Raw genomic sequence first — 20,368 nt, 5'->3', positions numbered from 1 at the left:
CTCTAGATAAAGCGTATGCAGTAACAATCCTTTGCTATGCTTCATTTTGTCAGAGAAACCAATTTACAATAACATACAATTTGTTTGGGCAATTCTTATTGAAGTTAATTCATCTAAAATAAGATTCTCAGTATTCCCATCAGTTCAACAAAGCTAAGTTGGGATAAATAACGCCAAAGCAATTAATTCATCGAATTATTCCACCAAAAGAAGGGGAAAAAAATTCGGTCAAAAAATCGGCAATGATAATGAGAGGTCTGTTACAATGCTGAGTGCCAATATTTCGACTACAGTGTTAATTGATAATGAAAATATTAGAAAATCATAAATTTAAAAAGTATGTTTTGAAATATATTATGGTTAGTCAATTGTTCAAAAATGCTGCTGAAATTATGAAATACAAAATGAGGTACATACGCAAGAGAAGTAAATAGAAATCTTTGTGGCAAAGGTTCGCTTGGATGGCAAATTTTGGCTCTTTACTGCAAAGGCCATTTGTATTGACTTTTGCAAAAAGCGTACCTTTTTTTTTTGGGTATATATAGCTGTACATCCCATGAGATACCACAAATTATCAATTAACAGTGTCGCCACATCTAGGACACCATTTTAAAAAAAAAAAATTCTTTTTGGGATTCGAATGCAAAAGTTTGCAAATGGTGTTGAAAAAAATGAAAAAGGAAATGATATGTCAAGGTGCTGCATAGCTCAATTGCAGTGACCCTATATGAAGAAATGGTGTGCATTTCCCCCTAAATTTGTGACTTTTTTTTACATTATTTCTAAAAATTTGCCCAAGTGAGGTGACAAAGTGTATACATGCAACCATTGGGCTTTGGTCTGCCCTCCCTCGTGCATTAGCGGGAAGTATAATACTTCCTTTCGTCATAAGATTTAGAAAATGCATTAATACACTTGTCTGGTTTAAAAACTCACCTCCAATCTCGTACAAGTCTAATTACGCTCTCCCCTCTAGCATAAGAGTAGAATAGATTGTTGACGTTAGATCCAAAAGAGAAAGAAAAGGCAGGAGGTGGGGAACAAAGTGGATATATCCAATATTGGAATGATAAAGGGTGATTCCGTATTGCGTTGAGAGGGCAAAGCATGATTAACGCTACATAAAATATCAATGGAAAAAAACTTGGTGCAATATTGCAGAACAGGTAGCACAATTTGCTTGAAACTCAGATCATGGCTTCATTTGGTTTTTCTATTGCCACCAACCATCCTTAACACTAGAAGAAAAGAACTTAATTCTGCATTCACATTTGATGCAGGAAATGATAACCAACAAAAATCTGTATCATCACAGGTGCTGTGCCGTACTATGGAAAATTACATAGTTTCACTTTCCAACATAATCTAAGAAGTAGAAAATAACTTTTGACTTAGCAACAAATAATTGAAAAAATGAAACTTGAAATGAGAACCACTTAAACTAGAACTGCCAAAAGATCAAGGTCTAGTTAGAGCAGAACATTCATAGTCGTCCCATCAATTAATAAGCAATCTCCAGAAATATCCTATCAGACATATTCAAGTCAAAAAAACAAAAGAATAAGGAAAAAGAGTACAAAGAAAGAAAGCTGATATTTGCATTCCTATTTTGGATGGACCTTCTTCTTCTTGACATGGCAGTTGCAATCATGCATGCTGGTTATGCATCCTAACTTCCTCTTCATTTCTTTCCACATGTTCACTTTTCCTTTTCTAGCTTTCCTGCAGCTACCATTCAGGATTTCCCTTCTCATCATATCGCATTCTCTTTCCAGTTCCAACACTTTGCTGCTCATCTTTTCCATCTCTGCCTTGATCACTTCTTCTTCGCTGTTGCAACCCCTTGTTGCTGCTTCCTCTTCCTCTTCCTCTTCCTCTGCCCCTTTTAAAAATAATCTCCCCTCCTCTGATCCCTTGATTTCCTTTGGCATAGTCTCTCGCATTTGCAACTGAACTGCAAATAGCACTTGCACCATTACTCTCACAGGCAATCTTTCATTCCTTGAAGCATGTAAGCAAGCTTCTGGAGACATCTTGCTGCAATCCAACAGGTGGCATACCTCTTCTCTCTCAGATTCTGTCAGATATCTATGCTTGTCTAAGTAGATATCTATAGCCCTGTACATTCCATCTGAATTTTGTAGAATTCCTCTAGATGCTGCAAGTGAAAAGTCAGCAAGTGATATAAATGTGCTCATCTTTAAGTCTATGTCACTAGCAATTTCAATCAGAAAGTTCTCAATAAGTTCTGCCACTGTGATCAATTCATGTCCATCTTTTCCAGTATAATTGCGATAGAAATTCTTCATGAGCCTCCTCACGCATTCTGTGTCATACCGTTCTTCCTTGGCATATCCTTGAGAAGGTATCAGGAGATCTTTCACAGTCGCCTGGTCTAATTGCTTCCCAATCCTGATTTCAAATCCATTTCTACACTCGTTACTAGCATCCAAGGCTATTGCAGACCGTAGCATTTCAAATAGTAATGCGCAGGGTATTAGTCCTCTTGCATTTGGTAACATTCTCTCCACTGCTTCAATTATCTCTCTCTGGATACTTTTCTTGTAAATTGAACCATCATCCCCTTCTTTCATGCTGAAAAGTACCCACTTTTTTGCATACTGACATACAGCTGCAGCTATGTATTCTGCTGGGATTTCCCGCTCAATCATTGCACCAATGATGGGCTCATAGAGCCTGAGAGACAATATTGACAAATCTTCAGATTTCCATTCCAAAGCAAAGAGTTTCCTCCGCACATTTGGCCTGAAGTAATTTTCATTGTCCTCTCCTTCATCATTGGAGGTCAAGTCCTTGAATGATTCTCCAAGAAGATGTGGATGTTCCAAAGCCTTTAAGATTATTGATTCGACACAGGCACCAACCAGGCCAAGATCCGCTGCTTGTTGAAGAATATCCTCTGCGGCCTTGAGGGCTCTAATGGATTTGTTCCAACTAGAAACAACTTGGTGTTCAAAGAAGTCCAGAGCCTTGCTGAACAAATTATTGGTGCAGTGGCTCTCAGTCATTCCAAGGTAGTGGGCTAGGCAAGCAACATGCGTGACATTTTCGGTTGACAGGTTGATTTCGTAACCATGGCAGAATCTTGCAACTAGCTCAAATGTTTCTGGGTCAGCAGGGGCATCTCTAAGAACATTTGTGAGATCCTCACTTGGATGATCTTTGAGCAACACAGCTAGCTTTGATGATTTAGAAGCCAGAAGTTCCTAATACAGTTAACAACTATCAGATTTATATAAACTTTAAACAAAGCAGAAGGGATATCTAAATCAGGGCCTTTAAAAGACAAGATTTCCTTAACCAATTAGAGGATGAAAAAAATGGGAAGCGAAATGGCTGCATCTAGAGGATGTTCTTACCCTGTCTAGTGTAAAAGGTACACCATCAACACAAAGTTGCACTTCTGATGATGCTTTAGATTTTGACTTCCTGATCAAAGAAGAAAAAATGGTTTACAGAATTGATTCCTAGATTAACAAAGAAGGGTATGGTCCTTAACTTATTACCTGGTTGCAGAATCTATAAACTGCCCGGTGGCCATTATATATAGCTTCCAGTGATACAACAAATTGGTTCCAGAACAAGGAGATGATGATTATTCAAATCTGCAAGCTAGACAAAAATCTTGAAACCCTGAGATCAAATTATTCTCCAGTAATACAACAAATTAGTATGTTCTTAACTTGGTTCATTTGCAATAATATACAGATATTTGTGAAGCAACAACAGTGCATCTGAGGTGATATGTAATGCAGTAACCATAACTTAAGTTTTCCAGCCCATACTTCAATCAACAGATGCTCAATTGAAACTTAAATAACTTCTGGTATCAGTGTTACATTGAATACGGTATAAACTTTTTAGCTACATAATCATGAAATTTAGTGCTTATTTTGAACAACAAAGATCCTGTAGATGATGTAAAGAACAGTTTTCAATGGCTATAGGCAGCCTAATGTGTAACTCAGTCAAATTAAAGCCAAGTATGATCATCACTCACACTAAAAGACCATTGCAACTTGTGATTCAATTCCAATAATTGCACCAGCAAAAAATATAACCAATAAAACATGCGTGTCATAATAGACATCAAAATGCACTGTAAAACTTCCCCAAAACCACGTTTTAAAAAGACAAATTGGTAAACTAGAGGAAAATTTTGGAAAATAGTGAAGTAATAAAGGTGTGGAAAATAATGGTAGTACCTTCTTGAAGGGCTTTTTCACCTTAGTACTAGATCCAGCAGCAACACAAAAGTTTTGCATATTTTGTGAAAGCTGAGAATTCTCTTCATTGTTACTAGACATATAAGTGTAGATGAACATATAACATGTGAATGTTTATCCTACTGTTTGACTCTTCCAACGTTCAACCCAAAAATCAGGATTTCTGTTAGGGATAATTTCAGAAATCTCCTTGAGGTTTCTGATAATTGCATTGCCCTCTCTTGAAGTTTTGAAAATACCACTTACCTCCCCTATTAGTCATTTGGAACCCAATGCTTATCTCATAAATGGTGACATGACTATACTATCCTTACAACTTAGGAAATATTACGTATTTATATGGAGAGAAACAATTTAGTTACTTGTACTAAATTAACCATGATTTTGAATATAAAAAAATTGAAAATCTTGAATACTAAATTTTATAACGATAATTGCTAGCATTTTAAAATTCTTTTTCTATATTTTAGTAGTTCTTATAATTTCTTTCTCCTAAACAAAGATTAAAATTCTGATTAAATATTATTATTTCATAATTTTTTCATAAGAAAAACAAGATGAATATGAAAATACACAAAAGAGGGTAAAGTATTAAATATGTTTACAATTAGATTTTATTAAGTTATGGATAAAATGTAACTGCACATAATCTATTCTTTCCCTTCTTTTCCAAAATATTTGGTCTTTCTTTTATTTTCTTTGTATAAGTAATCCAAACAAAATGGTTAGAAAATTTTTTTTCTACTTTGATTTATTTGCTTTTCCATTAAAATCATACCCTTTTATTAATCCAAACGTTACTTGAGAGTTGTATTTTTTTTAAATTACAAATGATGGAAATTTCTATTCATTTTCTATACACTAACAGTATATGCATTTTTACCATTGGATGCACGACACATAATCTGAATCTAAATTTGAAACCCAAATTTTGCGCAAATATCATTCATCGAACCGTGATAGTGTATACACTGTTAGTATATATAAGAGTTACTCATATTTTTTATCATTTGCCATCTATAGTGATTTTTTTCTTATAAAGGCCATACTTGTTTTGTTCAATTCCTTTTCAAAATCTTTCAAATTTTGATACTAATAGCTAGTTTGAATGTTTAGCTTAGAAAAAAAAACATGGGAAATGTTAAGTTATGAAAGAAAAGAAGAGAAGAGTTTTTAATATTGTTTGAGAATTAAAGTAGGAAAAGGCATGATTTTGGGTATATATGTCAATAAAAATTTGTTTAGTATACCCTTGAGGACAAAATTGGCATTTAGAAAAATTTTATTAGGCATTCTTGGCTTTTGTAATGCTTTCCGCCTGCATTTGGGCGGAAAACTTTGGTAGTCATAACAATGGGAGCTCATTCGTCCAAATTAGACGCTTTTCATCCTTTGCTGTTCTTTAAAAACTCCCAAATACTAGAAAGAGTGTCTTTTTTATCACATTTTTTTTCATCAAATCGCAGCTCCCAAACTAGTTATAAGAGTTTAGAAAATTTTTGCATAAATCTTGATTCCAAATTAATAAGTTTTCCTCTCCAATACTTTGATTTTGTTATTTTATATAGTACTATGAAAATGGTTATTATTACTAAATTCTATTACATTCATGCTAGGGTTTAGTCTTTATTATCTATTTTTAACTAATACTTCCTTTTGATAACCAATTAGTAATAAGTTAAGGGGTATTTTTGGTATGAAATATTCTTCTTACTCTTGAAATCATTTTTTTATTGTTGATTTTTTGAATTAGACTAATTTGTTACAAGAACATTAGTTTTAAGGGAGGTTAATGATATTTTGAAAACTTCAAGGGAGGGCAGTGAAACTGTTATAAACCTCAGGGGAGGTTTCTGAAATTATCCCTTTCTGTTATTTTCAAATCTCTGAAAGATTTAGATGGATAAAACCAAGAAGAAAATAAGAAATGAAGCAAGAAAAGTTCTACAAGCCATACTAGAACGTTAGCTAGATTTAAAAAAAAAATTAAGTTATTTTCCGAAATATAATTAACAAACTAATTTTCTTGCAAAATTGATATATCCACCAATTATCACCAACAAAATATTAATGTGGTTGGACACAAACTTGAAAATGTGACCACAAAGATTCTTATTTTTTTTCCAAGAAAAGAAAACAAAAAATGAAATTGACTTCCATGATTTATTTTATTTTATTTTGTTTTATTTTTTTTTGTGGCGAATATAGCATGGTAATTTTGGTAGTTTATAATTTTATATGGTTCCTTCTTATGAATTTTTTTTTTTTGGCTTCAAACATTTGTTTATTTGTGTAATTTACAGTAGAAATAATGTTCTATAGATAGTTAATTACTCAAACGGAAAAAAATGTTTATTTATTTGATCAAGCCGAGCTTAGTATAGTAGATTTTTGGAGCTAGTATTTGAAATTCGGATATGTTTCTAATCTAAGTTGAACTTCACTCCTTAAAATTGCATAGACTTGACTTTGCTTATACTGGAATCGTATTCTTTTTGTTGTTGGGTGATCACTGTCAATTATATTTCTTGAGAAACTACTTATGAATAGGAAAATATATGTAATAGTTATTTATTTGTGATAAAGGATGAAATTTCAAAGCTTTGAATATAAGCTACTTAATTTTCGATTTTTGGTTAGTTGTGTTGAGCTGGCGATCAAAGTTTTGTGCTATTATAAGGTTGATTGTTTGAAAAAAAGGGTTGATTATTATTTGAAAGGGAATGGTTTTAGATCCAGTACTTTACCTGTTTGAAAGACGATGAATATCTGGTAGTATCAAATGCTGGATCGGTGGATGGTTTAGTAAGATGGATTTTATGGCCAAGTGATTCTAAGTTTGATAGATTATCAGGAATTGCTGAAGATTGAGCTGAGAAATTGATGAAGATGAGATGGTTTATATTCTTCCCATTGGAAATTCCATGGAACTTGTTCACTTTATTGGTTTTCTTCCAATACTTTAGGAAGCATAATTGACAATTTCTAAGTGGGAGAGAACATTAATGACAGTTAACCTCCTCAGATGGAAGCCCAAGTATCTGAATTTCTTTTAATCTTGTCCCAGCTGTTTAATTCTGTTAGTACTCTTGAAGGGGCAAATAGACTATTCTGTCATTGCTGGTGATTGTTTACTGTAGTTAACTCTAAACACTAATTACAATTCACTGACCAAAACCCTTACTGGAAAAGGGGAGTAACGGCATTATTTGCCACTTATTTCTACATAACTTAAAAGAACTTGATTACCTACTGAAATATCATTCTCTTTGTTTTACATGACTGGTGTTAGATTTCTAGTGGATTTGGGATATTGCTCTTTCTCCTTAAATTTAATTGAATGCTATAAGTAGCTCTTTTGTATCTGTTACTGTTTTCCTTTGATTTTTTTTTTTTATAGTTTTCTGATGTTGTTTGAAAATATGATGAGTCAAAGTTACATCTGTCTGAAATAGGAAGTATCAATTCTTGCAGTAGGATGAGTATTTAGTGGTTGGCTGATCATTATGATTAAATTGAAGCTTCAAAAGTCTTTGTTTTGGCTGTCTAGTTTTTATTGTCTTTTAATTTTCTTGAGTTGGGATTCTCATGTAAAGGCATTGTACTGCTGCTTGATTCTTGTGTTTTATTCCAATTTACACACATATATCAAGAAAAAAAATTTCTAGTCTTGTTCAGAATGCATCAGTGGGTAGAATTTGTTATCTGGTTGATGGCTAGTATTTCATGTGCTAATTTGGTTTCCCAGAGAAGTAAATTGTTTCTGGCCATAGTTTTATTGGTATGAATCACTTATGCTTGTTCTGCTTCAAATATGTTGGTTAAACATAGGAAAGGCTATTATATTTCTTACTTTTAGTATCTTACAGGAGCAAATAACAAGATTGGCTGAAACAGAGACATCACCATTCGTGCAGTTTACCGTTTGGATATGGGATGGTTCTAGGTACTCTGGTATGCTATGCATGGCCTTATCATCTATTATCTACTGTATCATGGAAGTTCTTTCAGATGTTTTCACTGGTAAGTAACTCACTGATTCAATTTACGAATAATAGCTCTCAATCAAACAAAAAGTTATTTTGAACAAGTTGTTAGTTGCTTAGCACTTTGAAGAGAGATCTTTATTTCTGTGGTTTCAATTATAAGCTTTGTGTGATTTATTTAGTTATCATCTTTTTTCTTGGTGTGAATAAACATGAGGCCAATTACATCTTCCTTTACGAGAAAGAGATTGGTGAAGATTTGTCCTCTCATTAATAACTTTATGTGATCAATGTAAGGAGTGAAAGCTAATCCTTCCGAACTATGTAGATGAAAATTTGGGCCTTCAATTGAAAAGGTGGAGTACATGATTCGGGCTTGAAGGTTCCTTATCTTTCAAATATGGGAGCTTCCCTCCTCTCCTCCATGACTGGCTGTATTTTCTTTGACTATGTCCCCCACTCGACCATGGAAAATATTGTATGCATAGCTTTAAATTATGGTGATGTCAAATAGTGGTCTTAGGAGTCAAAGAGTCAAAGACATTTAAGGCATATATAAGCTTAATTATGCCAGAGATTTCCTCTTATCTCCTTTACGTTGAGATTTCCTTCAGTTAAATCCTTTTTTGGTTTGTCAAAACTAATGGATTCTCCAGTCCTTTGATGACCATAATACATAGAGTAATTGGATGGTAAAATATCCAATTAGAAATATAAAGTTGAACCATTATATGAAGAGATGATATTTAGATGTTTTCATGAAGTAATAAATCATTAAATTTTTGTCTTAGTAAATGTAATTAACTGATTGACAATTCTTTGGTGAATTGACTGGATATTACTCTTTTTTCCTCTATAATTGCAATGTTTCTTTTTTTACTAGTTAATTTATTTTGTTTAGAAGTCTGAATACATCCTTTTCTTTTTTCTGCTTAATTAATGCAAATGTGGGCATTTCAGCTAAAGCTGAACAACTATTTACATATTTGAGAATTGTGAGAAATGTTTCAAGTTCAATATGCTGCTTTCCATTTAAAATTGGACCATGGATCTGCAAGATTTACGGTGCCCTGGCTCTATAAGTCACCATGTTACAGATTTTTCTGTTTTTAGTGCTTGGTCAGCTCTGCAATATTAGCTTCAACCACGATAATGTCCATCTTGAAACTCAATACAGATTTTTAATCAGAGCAAAGAGTTAGATGTTAGAATGGTGGTTTTTGGTAAATCTTAGAAGTATATTATGTAGCATTCGTTCTGAGTTTTCGTGATTACCCCTTTATTTACTTTGATATGAATCTCTAATTGAAATGGGTCCTTTTATACTTTCATCTTTCGTCATTAAAATGACAGGGTAATCTTTTCATTCAGGGCATGTAATGTCTTGTCTCTTCCCATGCTTCAAGTTGTGCCCATTCTAATGGAATAAATCGTTTTGCTCATCCTTAATGACAGCTCAATCAATTCCTCTTTTTGAGATGGCATTTACCAGATGTACAGTTATTTTGATTTTGTCGTTTGTATGGTTGAAAAGAAGCAGACAGCCAATATTTGGTACATCAAGTGTCAGAAAACTATTGGTTCTAAGAGCATTCATGGGATACCTCTCATTGTTGAGTTTTATTTATTGGTGAGTTCTAATGCTTGAACCAATTGAGTTGCATTTGGTCAGACTAACAACTTAGTAAGCTCAGCTGCTGATCTTGTTTATTGTAAATTTCTCTTCCATGCAGTTTATACATCATTTTAATAAGTGGAAGCATGATTTAGCCTTTTCCGAGGACTTATTACAGATTGTATCTATACTCTGTTGCTACAGAAGTGCTTCTTTTAGGTCTTGTCTGCAGAACTTAGAGTGCTTTTGAGATTGTGTATAAAGCCACTATATTTTTATCTATCTTACATTTTTACTTTCTGGTTCTTAAACATTTTCTAGATGTACACATGCTAAATTATTTTGTTTTGTCAAATACAGCTTTTGAGCTTACACAATATTACACACCACTATGCAAAAACTGTATCTGTTACAACGCTGCTTTCAGTTTTTCAAGTAGCACTTAGATCACCCTTATTGGCAGTTGGAATGATAATAAATCTGCTCATGTTCTATTCTTTGACTTTCTAAGGAACTCATTTGCAGCATTTTTAGCCGTTATATAATTTCTTTTCTCTTCTATTTTTTGGGTTGTTCGTCAGAGCTAGTTCTTTTTTTTTGGGGGGGGGGGGGGGGGGAGGGGAGGGGGGTTGATGTTCTCATTTGCATAATTAAATATTTTGTTCTTTTATTTTACTCTGCTGTTCCATGCGTTTGGTTTTTCTTTTTTGGTGAGTTATGTTTGTGGACTTTGATGATTTACTTGTGACAATGTGTGAGCTAATTTCCTTTTCAGCATTCAAAGAGTACCTCTTTCTCAGGCAATCATGTTGAACTTTACTACTCCAATTGTGGCTGCAGTTGCTGCAAGAGTCATATTGCATGAGAAGTTAAAAATTGCAGAAATAGGAGGTAATTTTCTTTGTTATTAGACATTCTACAGTGACAATATATCTGTAATTTAGGCAACTATTACATGTACTGCAAACCTATTTGCAATTATCAGTCTGTTGGAAGTAGAAGGTAATCTGAAGAGATAAGGATAAAAGTCTAGAAGTACTGCTTAGTAGGCCTTGGACACAACTAGGTCTTTTGAAGAGAAAAGGAGAAAAGTTTACAAGTTCTCCATGAAGTAGAAAATTTCCTGAAGACGCATTGAGAAAAGTTTTCAAGTACTACTTAGTACGACTTAGACGGTCTAATTGAAAAACGAAGTTGGTTAAGGAAATTATGCAATCTTCATTGGTTAAGATTAAGGAATATCGGATTTCTGAGTATTGAAATTCTTCTGGTAAAAGAGGAAAATGAAGCTTTGAATTAGCTCTAAAGAACAGGTAAGTGCGAAGTTTGACCTAAATACTAAAGACATTAGGCTTGTAATAACATCATACACTCTAAAAGAATGGCTGCAAAGCTTGAATTATAGCTACAAGAAGGGTCATCGTTAATTGGAGCATTTGGGATGCCCTACCTTGGGACATTGGCATCAGATACTACACAGAGAAATATTGTTGAGACCAGCTAAATCTGATTGAGGTTGACTTTTGTGCCTTAGCAACAAGTTATCCTTGGTGTTTTATCGATTGCTGATAGGACTTGATTCCAACCCCAAATATATTTGCGCTTTTAAAACCTAATCCAAGTGGACTACATGCCAAACCTAAAAAATACATAAAAAGTACTTCCAAAATTTCTGAAATATCTTTGATGCAGTTATATTGGAAACCATGCTCAATGCTAGAGGAATCATTAATATACTGTGACAGCATTACATAACCCAAAACTGTTTCCAATCTCTGAACATGGTTTTTTTTGAAGTTAGCCAATGTTTGCAGTAAACTTACTCTTCCTTAAATTTATTGCTTCATTCTGTTGATTATAGAAGACTTGATTTCTAGTGGCTAAAACCAAACGAAAAACATTCTTAAGAGCAAAGGGCAGCAGATGCAGGTCTTCTGCTTATTGACATGTGATGCAGTATTCTCCAATAAGAACTCTCATTAAGGCTCAGCGTCCGTTGTTTCCAGGGAGGCACCTTGAGGACAAGTTTCTGTAGGATTCCTTATTTCAACTCCCGAACCAGCTTTAGCATCAAGCAGCTGAATTACTAGATTTTTAACAACTGGGCCTCTAACAGATAATTCATCATTCATTAATCCTCCTACTTAGGCTGAATCATCAAACTCACCAATATATGCTTCCCCATGTTGCTTGCCTCTAATCAGAAAGCTGGTCCTCTTGTTATATAGGAATCTAAAGCATGCCCCAAAGATTCTTTTCATTGGACAAATGGTTCAAGATCTCGTTTCTTGTAAGAGCCATTCCACAGGGACAAGCAAATTGGAAGATAAAATAGGTCAATGTTACCTTAATGCTCAGAAAATACACCATGAATGCCAAGAAGTTTTAGAAGTTTTGTTAGTAAGATCATTATTGATGCAACAGTGGGGTGTTTAATTAGGGAAGGAATGAGCATAATTAGGGACAAGCTCACATTGCTGCTTTTTCATTCCGAATTTGATGTCTTACCTTAATGCTCAGAAAATACACCATGAATGCCAAGAAGTTTTAGAAGTTTTGTTAGTAAGATCATTATTGATGCAACAGTGGGGTGTTTAATTAGGGAAGGAATGAGCATAATTAGGGACAAGCTCACATTGCTGCTTTTTCATTCCGAATTTGATGTCTAACCATATCCTTGTTGCCTATGTTGAATCTGAAGATCACAGTGCATTAGAAGTGTTTACTAGTTAGTTGGGTCATTTGGAAGACTGTAGGAGACAAGTTCGTCATTTCCAATTTTTACTTCACCTTTGGGTGTAAAGAGGTTTCAAGTTTTCTATCTTCTGTTCCAGCTATATCTTATCTTTCATTTTGCTTGTTGTGTCCCTTAAATATAAATATTCTTTTTATTTTGTATTCCTCTTTTTTGTTCATTTTGTGTTTACTTTGACCCACTCTACAGGTCTTGCTTGCAGTTTCTTTGGCGTACTTTTTATCTTCCGGCCAGTGCTCAACATACAAGGTAAACAAGCGAGTTTGTGGAGCTTCTTATGTAATTCTATGAGACTGGCTTCTTGAAGAAGGAATGCAACTTATTAATTTTGAGTATCGATATTCCCATGTACCTGCATTTTCATTTTCCTTATGTTTGTTTCAACTTCTATAACAATGATCACATTATACAGAACACAACCTGTTAAACTGAGTCAAGTAAGCATATTTCTCTAAATATATGGAAAGATATATTTGCAGCTGTCATTTCTGCCTAGTGTAAAAGCCTGATGACATATTAAAAGCTTAGTGTACTTAGTGCATGGATCTTCAAACCTTATCTTAATGCCAACTTATCAGAATACAAAATATTTCTAGCTATGCAATCCTTATGCATCTTTGACATGGGTAATTCCATTTTATTCCTCAAATTTAGCATCCAAGAGTTCAAGGAAGCTAGATATTTAATTGCTTTTTAATTAAAAATAAGAATAAGCTGGATCTTGGAAATAGTTCTAGAGAAAGAAATAAAAAAAGTTCAAGCTGTTATCAAGATTTGACAAACTTTAGCGTGAAACTGGGATACTAAATGCAAGAAGTAATAGATACTTCTATGGCACTGTCCTAACTTGCCAGTGCATCTCTTTACACAGCTCAAATGCTTATACAGTCTCCATTTGTCCATGTTCAGTTACTAGAGTACCACTAAGATCACAAATCTCCTTTCTGAATTGTTGCAAGTGAACTACCTTTAAAAGAGAAGAAAGATAACATTACCCAGCTGAAGCTAATCTAGCTTAGGCTGTCCTTAATCCTTATGTAAATGTTTTCAGGGTTAGGAATATATTCGGCATGTTTGCTCCAAAGGATTCCTGTTTGAATTCAATTCCAAACCATTAATTTTGCTAAAGCAGCGGATAATCGGTGATTATTTTTCCTAGCTTACAATTTCCTGACTGATATTTTGCCACAACACTTAGAAGAGCTGTCATTTGTCATTTCATTTTGAAAGCTATGCAGAGGATTGCCATGTATTCTCTGGTAGTTGACCCATGAAAGGTCAAGAAAGCATTAGTTTTTTCTATGGTATTCATGGAAATTTTAAAGGTCTATGCTACTATGCAAGAGAAATCTATACTCTAATTAGTAGTACAATGATCTGAAATGCTGTAAAATCAGAAATTACCCAGGATCTCCCTGTTAATTAGCAACTATCCTGCAAAGCTTCTCTCAAAATTCTAGTTTTCTGGTTGCTGTTATTATTTATATTTGTAAGAGCACTATTTCCATCTATACTTTTTAACTAGTTAGCAAGTTCCTAAATTTTTAATATCTTAAAGCCTTCTAAAATAAGTTTTACCACCATAGGCATAAAACCATTTAAGGATTTTCATTGTCCTCTACTATTTTCCTTGGGATCATAAATAAGAGGAGTGATAAAATTTTTCTGCACCCTCTGATGTTCTAATAGTATAATCAGATACCTTATGTCCTGCTTTAGCATTACTGAATTGTTTGTTATTAGTGTCATTTGTCCAACTTTTTGTGGCAGGCTCAACTGAAGCTGGAGAAGCAAATATTTCTTATGTCAAGGGAAGTAATCATTTATATGCAGTTCTAGTTGGTTTAGTTTCATCAACAGTTGGCGGAGTTAGCTACTGCTTTATAAGGGCTGGAGCTAAGGCAGCTGATCAACCTTTGTAAGATCAATGGTTTGCTTGTCTGGTTCATTGATTGATTTGTACATATTTACTTCCTACACTTCAGAAGATGGGTGGGATGAGTATAGTTGACTAGTGGGGAAATGGAGGGAGAAAAGAACTTTGGTTTACCCCATTTAATAAAGTTACATTTCTAAAACTTTTGGTCCTATTTATCAATGTATATTTTGCTCCTTTGGTTGTCTTCTTACATTAATAAATATACTAGAGTTGCTTTCCTATGACATTGAGAACTGTTATTTGTCTTTTTGGTTTGAGGCTTTAATCAGATAGACCAGTGATATTCATCCAAACAAATTGTGATGTTAGTTTTCATCTTGGACACCTTTGAAGTATACAAATTACATGAGTGGGTATGTCATAATTGGCCTTTTTATCTGTTCCCAATTTTTCTGATAGTTTTCTTTTGATGTTTCAGACTCACTGTCTTTGCATTTGGCTTATTTGCCACTCCTGCTGCAGCAATATGTGCATTCATCTTTGAAGTAAGATTGCAATTTGAGTTAAAATTTCTTATTGCTGTATGTTTGTATCATTCATTTCATGTTTCTTTATGAGCTATTGCCTAGATGTGTTATTACATGCAAGTTTATGGATATTTGAAATGATGATGTTTTCCAAATTAAATTGAAAAGGGTTGCAATTATTTGCTTATCTGAAAGCTATTGCATCTAGTTGCGCCATGACTTGTTGTGACTGTCAAAAAAAAAAAAAAAAATTATTGAGACTTAAATCACTTGGGGACTGGGTAGGTGGTGAATGTGGTGCAAGTCTTTTCATATGAAATTTCAAGAGATCTAAGGTGCTTCTACTCCCTTTTTAATGTTACCAATGTGCTCTAGTGCGTGATTTGTAATTGTGACGGCTGCTAGAAATGTAGTTCCTTTTTGTGTAATGAGGGTGTATAACTTTCTCATATATGTTGTTTAACACAATTTCGTTTGGATGAGTTAAACTTTTAAGTGATTATTCTGTGCCATTAGTTGCTGACAATTTTCAGGTTTCATTTGAACTGATATCTCCTAAAACGCATTTAAAAAAAAAATATTCAACTGAGTATCTTTATCTTTCTCCATTTGTCTTGTTTTACAATGTGCCCATGCCTTTTTTAATGTTAAAACTGAAAAGTAGAGGTAATTCATTATTGGTTTCAAGCTGTTTATAGATACTATTTATTTATTATATGCTTTTGCAAGTTTCTTTTGCTTTTTTTATGATATTTTGGTCACCACTGTATTCTAGTTGGGGCTCTCATTAGGGAAGTACTGTTTTTCTTTTGCTTTTTGTATAATATCAGTCCATGCACTAAAGGCATTAGGAAATAACAATGAGCGAATGGAAGCTACTTTAAACAGCCCTAAGAACTTTATAGCAAGGTGCTTAGGAGCTCAGAACTCACAAAAAAATGATAGAGAAGGGATAGCTCGGTATGTTAACCCCCTTCATCCCCTTCGTGGAAAAAAAGAGACTAAGGTATCTGTAAGAGAGAAGGAATAGTCTGTTTAGTCTCCTGCATAACAAGACTCAGTCCCCTTCACTTTTATTGCTCATGTAGTTTCTTTTGTCCAAAATATACACTTTCTTGGCTTGGGCATAGAGTTTGGGATGATTACTCCTATCTGCCGTCATCCTCAAAAAGATTCTGTGCTTTTGTGAAGACATGCAATCTCATGTTTCATTTAGGTTTAGGACATACAATCTCATTAAAAAGACTTATTGTAGACTTTTCCTTTCAATAATCTTCTCTTACTCTATCTATAGCCTGAAGATAGACTAGTGTCATGTCATTTTTTGTGGTTTCAAAAAATTCCTTACTGGTTTTGAGTTACTAGATTGACTATATATCACCTCCTAAATCAACAATTACATTCTCTCTGCTTATTTAGCACACCCTTGTGTAGCACACAAATGGAGTGTGCCTCAAGCAGTGGTAATAACAATATTATTAACTTTTCAACAGACCTGAATGCCGGCGTTTTTCCTTTCAACTATGCAGCTTATATCTTGCCATCACAAGGACAGAAATAAGGAGAAGAATTACAAAAGAGCTTTTTTCCTTTTTTACTTTCTTTTTATAGAATCCTGACCCCAATAAATCATACAAAAAATGTTGCTTCTACTATGGTTGTCTGATGAGTGCATTGGATCTACTTGGTTTTATTGTGGCTTTGCTTGGTAGTCTATTTTTTCCTTTTTGCCTAACAGATTATAGCAATTTCAAACTTATTTAGTTTTATTGGCATAAACTACTCAAGTAAAAGCAAAATTCTAAGGAAGTTTATCAGCAGATAATCTTATGCCTTTGTTTACTGATAAAGCTAATATGAAAGTTGGAGTTCAAATATAATCAACAACTTGACTAGAAAATCAAATTGTATAAGGTACTAATGGGATGGTTTTGTTACTGAATGTAATTTAGAAAGCCAACATATACTGCCACATAAAAGATTAGAAAATGCAAGTGCAAATAAAAGAAAAAAAAGGTAGATTGTTGGAGTTGTAATTCTTACATGGTCACGGGTTAACCTCGAACAGCAGAATCTATTGTTGCTTGTCGATTGTCATCCTGAGATAGATATACCTATGGGCACATTTTAATCTTGTGAAAATTGTTTAGAAGGTCCTTTTATGTGCAAGAAAATGTAAAAGGTCAGATCCAATGTACAAGTGGAGTCTTTTGGCCATATATATTTACTCCGTAGGTAAATGCTGTAGCCTTTCTATTCTCTAAGTGAATTAAGCATTAAGATGACACGAGCTTTTAATCATATCTCTTGGTTTAGGTTCTTTTGTTGAATAAAGATTGTAATTTGTAATCTTTTGCTTCGAATGGCATGGACAAAAGTATGTAAATGATCGTCTGATGTGTGCTTCTTTTGCGTGTTTTAGACATTGCACTGATTTAAAAGACATCTGCTGTTTACCAACTACATGATGTATCATTTTTTATCTTGCTTTCTTACAACTATTTCTTTTTCGTGTACTCATGTAGGGTTTTGTGCTTCCTGGTTTTTATACTCTTCTTCTGATGGTGATACTTGGTTCATTAGCTTTCTTGGCAGAGGTCACTCTCTGAAGCTCTAATCCTTTCACATTGTTTGAATTTCAAAATTTGATCTGAAAACGAATTGTGGCTGAATATTGATCATAACTATTTCTTGGATGCCCATTGACACATTTTTCTCTCTTCAGATAACTGTAGCACGTGCACTTCAGCTTGAGAAAACCAGCAAAGTTGTGAATATTCTGTATCTTCAGGTATTATGTAGTGCTTCATACTGTACCATTTAGTCTGGATATGATGCAGTTCTTTTATACCAGCTGTCTCACTCTCTATGTGGTAACATTCAGTTAGGAACATGCAGTGTCTTTCTGATGATGTCATGATACATTTTATGGCTTTGGTAATTTATATATTAAAAAAAGGTGGAAACAAACTGGCCTATTATTGTGGGAGTTCTCCTGTATCTGTAAGTAGTTATGTGATCACATTGACTTAATGATTTTTTTCTTATTTTTTGGATAATAACTTTGACTTAATGACAGTATGCAACATTTGATCAGTTGTACTGACAGTATGTAATAACACTGACTTAATGAGTTTTTCCATATGCCTCCACATATACTCGAGATTCATATCTACGAGAATCCTTGAAAGGGAAAAATATGCAGTTGTATGCTTTCATGTTTGTGATAGTGTCTTATGGAAGTGTTAGATTTCTAATCCGCTCCGCAATTTACAAGCCGGGAAAGAAGTGTTAGCTAATAGGAAGTTGTTAGTTAGTTCAAACACCACGATTAACAGTGTAGCAGTTAAAGGCCCTGTTGTTAGCAGTTAGATGGAGTTTGGAATTTGGAATTTGTTGGGCTCTTGTATAATTATTATAGTTGCTGAATTGATATCCTAATTTCATGCTAGTTACACGACTGCATTTGAAACCTAACACAATATCTCTTGCTAATTGCATCCTCTTTCCTTCTCCTTGGTGTTGTTATTAGGCTGCTTCAACTCAATTGCTTGGAATGAGCTTATCTAGAATAGTTCCAACATTTGGTAGACTAGTTGGCTGTACACTTATCTTGATTTCAGCATGTTGTACTATGTACGTTGGACCCGAAAAAGAGGTTGATTGAAACATTTTGTTGTTGAACTCAATCTGTCGAGGATATATTCACCCCAATTCGGTGCAGAAAAGACTCTTTTGTGCTTGCCTTCATGCCAAAAGGGTTTCAATACCACCTGTGACTTTACAGCTCCTACCTGCGTATCAGCGACAGCTTTATTGTGCAAAATAGAGATGACAAGGATATCAATATAGACTGTACTATAGAATTTGTGACCATCTTGTATTTTTTTTACTCTGGGGGGAGTTTTGCAGGCAACAGCTTAACAACGTGCTAATTTTGCTGCTTGCTCATTTTTGCATCTTCTTGTCCTAATTCAAAACGATTTTTTAAGGGTCAAAAAATATAAAGATGTTGTTTCTTTGTCGAGAATTTCCATTAATGTTGGAATCATGATGTGTGTCTATACATGTCTATATATATATATATATACACACATATACATATATATTGAGCACCAAGAAATCTTCAATCTGATGTTCATCTAAAATAAGATTAGATGAGTTTGCCTCTTCTCTAGATAAAGCGTATGCAGTAACAATCCTTTGCTATGCTTCATTTTGTCAGAGAAACCAATTTACAATAACATACAATTTGTTTGGGCAATTCTTATTGAAGTTAATTCATCTAAAATAAGATTCTCAGTATTCCCATCAGTTCAACAAAGCTAAGTTGGGATAAATAACGCCAAAGCAATTAATTCATCGAATTATTCCACCAAAAGAAGGGGAAAAAAATTCGGTCAAAAAATCGGCAATGATAATGAGAGGTCTGTTACAATGCTGAGTGCCAATATTTCGACTACAGTGTTAATTGATAATGAAAATATTAGAAAATCATAAATTTAAAAAGTATGTTTTGAAATATATTATGGTTAGTCAATTGTTCAAAAATGCTGCTGAAATTATGAAATACAAAATGAGGTACATACGCAAGAGAAGTAAATAGAAATCTTTGTGGCAAAGGTTCGCTTGGATGGCAAATTTTGGCTCTTTACTGCAAAGGCCATTTGTATTGACTTTTGCAAAAAGCGTACCTTTTTTTTTTGGGTATATATAGCTGTACATCCCATGAGATACCACAAATTATCAATTAACAGTGTCGCCACATCTAGGACACCATTTTAAAAAAAAAAAATTCTTTTTGGGATTCGAATGCAAAAGTTTGCAAATGGTGTTGAAAAAAATGAAAAAGGAAATGATATGTCAAGGTGCTGCATAGCTCAATTGCAGTGACCCTATATGAAGAAATGGTGTGCATTTCCCCCTAAATTTGTGACTTTTTTTTACATTATTTCTAAAAATTTGCCCAAGTGAGGTGACAAAGTGTATACATGCAACCATTGGGCTTTGGTCTGCCCTCCCTCGTGCATTAGCGGGAAGTATAATACTTCCTTTCGTCATAAGATTTAGAAAATGCATTAATACACTTGTCTGGTTTAAAAACTCACCTCCAATCTCGTACAAGTCTAATTACGCTCTCCCCTCTAGCATAAGAGTAGAATAGATTGTTGACGTTAGATCCAAAAGAGAAAGAAAAGGCAGGAGGTGGGGAACAAAGTGGATATATCCAATATTGGAATGATAAAGGGTGATTCCGTATTGCGTTGAGAGGGCAAAGCATGATTAACGCTACATAAAATATCAATGGAAAAAAACTTGGTGCAATATTGCAGAACAGGTAGCACAATTTGCTTGAAAC

At 34.0% G+C, this 20,368-nt stretch overlaps 2 protein-coding genes across 11 annotated transcripts; one reads left to right on the top strand and one right to left on the bottom strand.

The window, feature by feature from the left end:
• Positions 1 to 1,469: 1,469 nt before the first annotated feature.
• Positions 1,470 to 4,932, bottom strand: LOC140006542 (BTB/POZ domain-containing protein At5g17580-like). Of its 3 annotated transcripts, none has more exons than XM_072048608.1 (4): positions 4,227 to 4,932; positions 3,528 to 3,633; positions 3,381 to 3,450; positions 1,470 to 3,227 (listed from the first exon to the last, which is right to left on the bottom strand). In XM_072048608.1, exons 2-4 carry the CDS (start codon positions 3,560 to 3,562, stop codon positions 1,605 to 1,607), a joined length of 1,728 nt encoding a protein of 575 aa, XP_071904709.1. In that variant the 5' UTR covers positions 3,563 to 3,633; positions 4,227 to 4,932; the 3' UTR covers positions 1,470 to 1,604. The 3 variants fall into 3 exon arrangements, with proteins under 3 accessions (XP_071904709.1, XP_071904710.1, XP_071904708.1); XM_072048609.1 differs by having other exon boundaries at positions 3,528 to 3,626; XM_072048607.1 differs by having other exon boundaries at positions 3,528 to 4,932.
• A 1,559-nt stretch (positions 4,933 to 6,491) lies between these two features.
• LOC140006544 (uncharacterized) lies at positions 6,492 to 18,960 on the top strand. Of its 8 annotated transcripts, none has more exons than XM_072048618.1 (9): positions 6,492 to 8,270; positions 9,689 to 9,863; positions 10,624 to 10,739; positions 12,793 to 12,852; positions 14,374 to 14,521; positions 14,961 to 15,027; positions 17,535 to 17,606; positions 17,735 to 17,800; positions 18,542 to 18,960. In XM_072048618.1, the coding sequence occupies exons 1-9, from the start codon at positions 8,042 to 8,044 to the stop codon at positions 18,674 to 18,676; spliced, it is 1,068 nt and encodes a 355-aa protein (XP_071904719.1). In that variant the 5' UTR covers positions 6,492 to 8,041; the 3' UTR covers positions 18,677 to 18,960. The 8 variants fall into 8 exon arrangements, with proteins under 8 accessions (XP_071904719.1, XP_071904726.1, XP_071904725.1 ...); XM_072048625.1 differs by lacking the exon at positions 9,689 to 9,863 and having other exon boundaries at positions 6,494 to 8,028; positions 8,117 to 8,270; positions 10,649 to 10,739; XM_072048624.1 differs by lacking the exon at positions 9,689 to 9,863 and having other exon boundaries at positions 6,495 to 8,028; positions 8,117 to 8,270.
• Positions 18,961 to 20,368: the final 1,408 nt, after the last annotated feature.

Source organism: Coffea arabica, chromosome 5e (assembly GCF_036785885.1).
Source record: "Coffea arabica cultivar ET-39 chromosome 5e, Coffea Arabica ET-39 HiFi, whole genome shotgun sequence".
Taxonomy (NCBI): Eukaryota; Viridiplantae; Streptophyta; class Magnoliopsida; order Gentianales; family Rubiaceae; genus Coffea; species Coffea arabica.
The sequence above is the reverse complement of the archived record's forward strand: the minus strand, read 5'-3'. Positions and strand labels throughout refer to the sequence as shown.

Coding starts and splice junctions, on each gene's coding strand:
- LOC140006542 (XM_072048607.1), bottom strand. CDS start 3,562: ATGGCCACCGGGCAGTTTATAGATTCTGCAACCAG. Junction 3,451..3,527: donor TTTATAGATTCTGCAACCAG/GTAATAAGTTAA, acceptor TTCTTTGATCAG/GAAGTCAAAATCTAAAGCAT. Junction 3,228..3,380: donor TACCTTTTACACTAGACAGG/GTAAGAACATCC, acceptor TAACTGTATTAG/GAACTTCTGGCTTCTAAATC.
- LOC140006544 (XM_072048618.1), top strand. CDS start 8,042: ATGCTTGTTCTGCTTCAAATATGTTGGTTAAACATAGGAAAGGCTATT. Junction 9,864..10,623: donor TTGTTGAGTTTTATTTATTG/GTGAGTTCTAAT, acceptor TTTCCTTTTCAG/CATTCAAAGAGTACCTCTTT. Junction 17,607..17,734: donor CATTAGCTTTCTTGGCAGAG/GTCACTCTCTGA, acceptor TTCTCTCTTCAG/ATAACTGTAGCACGTGCACT.